The following is a 6,581-nucleotide window of genomic DNA, read 5'->3' on the forward strand; positions in this document are numbered from 1 at the left end:
ATAAAGGATGCTTGGTTCTCATGTTAATGTTGATTGTCCGACTAAGGCGCCTTCTCGGAGATCTTAAGTATGGCCCATTTCTCCAGTTCTCTTGTTGACTTCTTTTATGTCTTATTTTTTGAGAATATGCAGAAGATTTATACATCATTTCATTACATTGCTTTAAAAAGTTACATCTACATATACATAAAGAAATTTTATTGCGACTGAGATCTCACAACCACACCTCCCCTCCCTCTTCCCGTCTAGCCAATGAATCTATATCGAATGCCCCACAATATTTCCTTCCCTTCGACAACCATAATCCCGAATCTCCCTAACTCGGCCTTTTCTTTACTTCCAATCATCCTCATTCTCAATGACCTCATCACAACCTACAATGCTCTCCAGCTCCGCTCACCGGCATCTATCCTACTGCTGGCTGAAGCAATTACCATGTTGCCTCTACGGCTAGAGCATCGACCATCCCTCTAGATTTTGGGGGGAGGGTGAGGCGGCTTGGATTTTTTCTCTGATGTCGAAACCCCAACACTATCTTATAACCGCAACAATACGAGTTTGAAACCCTAATTGTCCCCGCAGGTGCGTCATCTATCAAGCAACTAGAGCACGGAGCACCAAGAAATTGCATGGTCTAGATCCCAACCGAGATTTCAAATCTTTTGAGGTGCTTGACAATTTATATTCAAATGCTTACATGTATATACCTCTCTCGGTAATTTTAATGGAAAATAATCACAGTTAGTATGTTTACAAACCAATGGCATTCATATAGAGCTATAAACAATCTCACTTGCATCAACCAGAACCCAAAAATCAAACAAAAAATGCACATCCACTCTCCGAAAATACCAATGCCAAACCAAGCACATGCATGCCAATTATGTCGCGTAGCCGAATCCAGAAAGGCACGCATGCAGATGCAGATCACCCATCCATAATTCAATTTTCAACGGGTTATCATTCCCCCGACGCCGCCGTGACAGTGACGGCGCCGAACCACCGGGAGCATGTGTAGACGGAGCAGAAGGCCTGGAGCGTGGTGAGCAGCAGCATCATGATGGCGGCGAGGAAGGTGAGCAGCTGCCACGAGCTGAAAACGTACCTCCGCATGAACCGCTTCGTCTTCACGCGCCACCGGCCGTCGTAGTACCGGTTCATCTCCTCCACCGCCCTGTCCACCGCCGGCACCTTCGTCAGCCGCGTCGACCTGCTCATGCTGTTCCACAGCTTCGTCACCTCGCCGTCGCTCTTCAAGCGGTTCAGAACCACGCCACGCTGCCGCAGAAGGGCCACGTCGACGTCGGTGTCGATGATGCCGTTCATCAGCTCCGTGTACCGGGTGAGCACCAGCGGGCCAGACGCCGCCGACGACTCGTAGGCGACAAGGTTCCGGATCATCACCTCCGTGTTGCCGTCGAGTGTCACCACCGGGAGGTGCAGCGTCGCCGTCTTGCAGTCGAAGCAGATGGTGGACAGGTCGCCGGTTGTGGCTGCTACCTGTACGCCGGCGTTGACGAGCTCGGAGACCGACGGCACCATGATCTCCTCTATCAGCGGCGGCCGGCTCAGGTGGCCCGCCGTGGACGACGACGACGGGTCGCCACGGCCATCGGCGCCGGACATGAAGAATGATTCGACGGGGTGCTTCATGCCAGACATGCCCGGCACGACGGTGAGCATCTTCCACGGCGCCTTGACAGCGAAAGCGATCGGCCTCATCACGTAGTGCAGCGGGCCTTTCCCGAGCTTCGATGCCATGCCCCACAGCGCGGCGAACAGCTGCGCCACGTACTCGGACCCGCCGCCAGACGGCTTCTCTTCGCCGTCGCCGTCCGCCGGCTGCTCCTCGATGTCGTAGTTCTCGTCATGGTCTTGTGCCTCTGCCGTCGTGTCCTCTGCCGGCGGCTTGGGCACGAGAAGGTAGTAGAGCAGCTCGAGCAGGTGCGCGTACTTGGCGACGTCGACGGCCGGGAAGGCGCCGTCCATCATCTTGAACGGGCAGAGCTCCTTCACGAGCCCGGTGACCATGCTCGTTAGCAGCACCCCGGCCTCGTCGGCGGACGCGCACTGCGGCTCAAGGATTTTGCGGAGGAGGAAGAGTGGGATCTGGTTCTCGAGCATGAGCATGTCGCGCAGTATGAGCCCGTGCGCCGACTTCCTCCCGGCGAAGTCCACCAGGTGCGCCATCCTCGACGACACCCTCCGCAGCGCCGGCTTGCCACAGTCTTCGGCGGCGGCGTAGATCTGCAGGAACTCGAGGAGGAAGGCGCCGTCGACGACCATCATCCAAGTGAGCGTCAAGCCGCTGAAGTCGAGGTAGCGGTGGTAGTAAGCGCGGATCTTGCGCTCGAGGCGGTCGGCGAACTCGGCGACGAGGGCTTCAAGCTTGAGCCCCGCGGGGCGAAGGCGGCGCTGCGCGCGGCGGGCGGCGGCGAGTTTGTACCGCTCCATCTCGTACAGCTCGGGGCGCCAGTGGTGGTAGGGGCCGAGGGCGATGAACTGGGGCACGTACGCCTCCGGCTTGTGCACCAGCAGCTGCTTGGGCACGTTGAACACCGAGACCGGGATGCCGTTGTCGTCCTCGTCGTCGCCGTCCTCCGTCAGGGACTCCCGGATCTGCACCACCCACCGGAGCTCGTCGAACACCAGCGGCCTCCCTCGCCGCCCGCTCCCGCTGCCACTGCCCTCTTGATCGGAGCTGGACGCCATTGATATCTACCCCTCGATCGCTAGGTGTGCAGTGCAGCGCAGTGTGTGCCGTCACTAGCCACGACCATGCGTAGGACTGTTGGAGCAGCTGGTTGTTGCTTGTTATGCTCACCAATGGTGGTTATATATAGTGCTAGTGGATAGCGATCGATGGTAGTTGGCGATAAGAACGTGGGAATTAACAAGAACGATGGTTCGGTTGATGTCGCGATCGAACGTACTCCAAAAAAAAATTGGGGTTCTTTTCGTTTGAAAATTTGGAATACGCTCTTCTTTTGACCATTCATGTTTTGTCTCTTGCTTGATCGATGGAAGCCATGTCTCCTCCTTCGTTTTTCACATGCTGCAGTCTCTTTCGTGAGGGGACAGCCGGAAACCAGGTTACTTTCCTGCCCAATCGTGATTCATGCGATGGACAAGTTAATCATGGGTCGGTAGAAAACAATGATGGCATAAAAGTCACAAAGTGACACTCCCTCCATCCTTATTAGGGGCCTATTTGGATTGCATTCCAGGAACTTGCAAAACATAGGAACAGGAAAAACACACGATTGAGATGTCATGTACTTTGAATTCCTACAAGATTTTCAAATATAGAAATTTATAAATATGTATCTTTGGAAAAACATATAAACTTTCTAGTATTGATGAGAGAGTAGAGAGTAGTGCAATGGACGTCTCAAAGAAAAAATAAAATAAGCTTAGAGATCATGTTAAGATTCGTATTATTATGGAATAAAAGGGCATAGACACGGATTCTATAGCTAGGGATCTGGTGACCAAAATTCTATGATCCAAAAGATTTTATGGATTGAAGTTCTCAAAAATTTCAATGAACTTTCTTCATCCGAAGAGGAACATGTAAGTATATTTGCTTTGTTTCTCATTGCTTATGCAATAAATTTATATTCCACATGTGTTCTATGTTGGTAATACACATTAATGAACAAACACCGTACAAATACAAACACATGGAAAGTCACAGAGTGATTTGGGAAGTACACACGCTTATTTTTTGCATGGTAATATGTGTCTCATTCGTATCATCCAAAAATAAGAGAGGAGTGGATGCAGGAGGCTCCTCAGCGATTAGAGCTTCTCGGCCGTCCGATCGTTTTCCTGATGTCGTTTGGGCCGTCCGATCTCGCCGTTGGATCGTCTGGGCCGTACGATATTTACCACACCGTCTACAGCCGTCGGATATATTTCCCTATGAGCGGTGACCCGCCCGGCCGTGCCACCGCGCGTTATTTTGGTGCCCCGCCGGGGGTATTTTGGTCATTTCCCTCCTGCCTATAGAAGAGGCGCCCGCTACCGTGGGAGAGACCTAGCTCGATTCCCCTCCTTTCCCTCTCTCGATCTCTTCTGCAGCCCTCGTTCCCTTCCTCCCCTTCCCTCGCGCCGCCGCTCTCCTCCCTCGTCGCTCTCTCCGGCCTCATCCGCCACCGCTCCTATGAGCCTCCTCCTCCCCACGAGATCCCTTCTGCTCGAGTCACCGAGGAGCACCTTCCCCTCCCCGTCCCCAAAGGCAGCTCCCGCACTCAACCCTAACCCTAGACCGCCCGCCCGCCCACCCCCACTGCCTCGAGGCTTGAGCCCGCCCGCGCTGATGGAGCCCAAGCAGCCGGCGGCCAACCTCGCCGCCGCCGCCGCCGCCGAGCCGGAGGAGGACGAGGCGGACGAGGAGATGGAGGACGCGCTGCTGGACCGCGCGCATGCCCTCATCTCCCGCGCCGTCGAGCAGGAGGCCAACCCCAACCCGCCGCACGGCGACTCCTCGCGCTCCAGCCGCCGCGTCCCTCAACGTCAGGTATACTTTCTTTCCTATTTTGTAAAGCATATCCGTTTCTCCTTTTGCTGTGGTTAGTTCTGTGTACAAATGGACCTAATGCTGATCAAATCTGCTCATCCCATCTGCAGGGCAACATGACCATCGCAGCCAAGGCTGGAGTCACGTTGGAAATCCCAAACGGGGCTGTGCTCGAGAACAAGGTAAGCTTCCTTTCCACGTTTGCTGGCTTCAGAAATGAGGTATAAATATATCTGCTCCTTTAGTAAGTGATACTCTAGATTAGATCTTCCACAATAGTAATTGCTCGAGGGAAAAGAACGGCAGCCAGAACCTAGAATGCAAGTGCACTGTGCACGTAGGGATTTATACTGTAAAATTACAGTTATCGTGCATCTTTGCCTTGTCTAAGACTGAACTTAAAGGCTGCTTGTGGTTAGTAATTTTAGTTAGTAGATGCCCCAGGACAAATGCACGCACACTATGCGCTAAATGTGATCGCACAAGCTCGTGCTTGGAAATTGAATCATTCTTCGCTCGTTATATCGTCTCTTGAGTTGTGTGTTGTCGAAACTTGTCCAGGTCTCTGCTGAACAGCTTGGAAAGACTATTCCAAATAAAATTATTAAAAAAAATACTTACATGGACTTTTTAAGTATATAAGGTTTGCAAATATAGGCCTCCTTTGATCATAGGATAGGGATGGAAACAGGAACTTCATAGGAAGTGATATGACTTGCATCTCAATTCTTATAAAGAAGTATATGTTATTTGATGCATAGGATAGGAATTTTTCCATTGAGTATAGACCAACGTTCAACGTTTTTCTTTCCTTTCCTTTGGCAGCATTTAGATTCGTTATCTCCAATTGACTGTGAAAATTGGTTCTGCAGATGAAAGTTGGCTGGGTAGTCTGACTGTTTTGTTTGTATATAGAAAAACATGCAGTTTTTTAATAACACAACTATGACTATGGCCATGTGGCTCATGTCGCTGGGTATATCTGAGAGGAAATGAACATCTTTCCGTCTGGCCATTCCAGCAAAGACACACTCGCTCGAATCCATTTAATCTGTTGTTACTTATCCGCAGAGGCTCACAGTTAAACAAGAAGGCCAGGCTCCAGCCAGTGATGTTGAGGCTGCCTATACAACACAGACCCATGCCACTTACAATCACGGTAATTATATTACGGGTTTTCTGTCATTACCAGACTTGCCTACTGTCATTACCAGACTCAGCCAGTGATGTTGAGGCTGCCAAGCAAGCACAAAGATGTCAAAAGCAGTTAAAATAATTCTAAACAATCTGGAAACATATAGCTTTGAATAGACATATATTATTTTGCTGAAGAGTTCAGTCCATGCATGTTTTTTGCCATCTAATTTTATGTTCTGCGCTTAAATCAGATAGAGGCTTTAAGAATATCCGGTTTAAATAATGACAGTCTTAATTTGGATAAATAAAATAACAAGAGCTTCAGACTAATGTGGAAAAATGGTCAAAATATAAAAGTTTGGTTCCTCTCAGTTTAGTTAGTGGCCTATATGAATTCCATTTGGCCCACAATATTTTTGTACAGTTATTGATTTGCTAGGGTATATTCTAAACTTAATTTTGTTAGCTTCTATCTGGTGTTCTTTCTTATAATATATTTTTATATGTCGCAAGCTTACTCTGTTGATGAGAGTTTCTCCATGTTTATGAAGAAAACATTTGGGTTCAGAGCACCTTCGGTTATAAGAATTAGTTTTCTAATTTTTGCTGGTCAATCACAAAGCATTAATTTTTGTTTGTTTTATAATTTTTTAAGGAGCAATGGGAAATGATGAGTTCCTGCTTCTTTTTATGCCGGTTCAGGAGTGTAGGAAGTGGTTCCTCGCCGGTTGGACGTCGTTCAACCGCAGCTCTGGCACCCACTGAGTACTGCCTCGGCTACAACCTCCCTCGGTGAGTTGCATCTTCCTCCAGCTCCTCTGCTTCGGCTACTGTATGGGACATAGTCAGGGCTATGATGATCGGTTATGGCTGATTTTTTTAGGAGCAATGGGAAATGATGAGCTCCTGCTTCTTTTTATGC

General features: G+C 49.8%; 2 protein-coding genes across 2 annotated transcripts; one reads left to right on the forward strand and one right to left on the reverse strand.

The window, feature by feature from the left end:
• Positions 1-648: 648 nt before the first annotated feature.
• On the reverse strand, positions 649-2,792 carry LOC123160034 (putative UPF0481 protein At3g02645). The gene has a single exon (XM_044577854.1). It carries the CDS (start codon positions 2,710-2,712, stop codon positions 961-963), a length of 1,752 nt encoding a protein of 583 aa, XP_044433789.1. The 5' UTR covers positions 2,713-2,792; the 3' UTR covers positions 649-960.
• Positions 2,793-4,321: 1,529 nt separating this feature from the next.
• LOC123157618 (uncharacterized) lies at positions 4,322-6,577 on the forward strand. Its single transcript, XM_044575881.1, has 5 exons — positions 4,322-4,522; positions 4,633-4,704; positions 5,594-5,681; positions 6,315-6,451; positions 6,543-6,577. Exons 1-4 carry the CDS (start codon positions 4,322-4,324, stop codon positions 6,422-6,424), a joined length of 471 nt encoding a protein of 156 aa, XP_044431816.1. The 3' UTR covers positions 6,425-6,451; positions 6,543-6,577.
• Positions 6,578-6,581: the final 4 nt, after the last annotated feature.

Source organism: Triticum aestivum, chromosome 7B, assembly GCF_018294505.1.
Source record: "Triticum aestivum cultivar Chinese Spring chromosome 7B, IWGSC CS RefSeq v2.1, whole genome shotgun sequence".
Lineage (NCBI taxonomy): Eukaryota > Viridiplantae > Streptophyta > Magnoliopsida > Poales > Poaceae > Triticum > Triticum aestivum.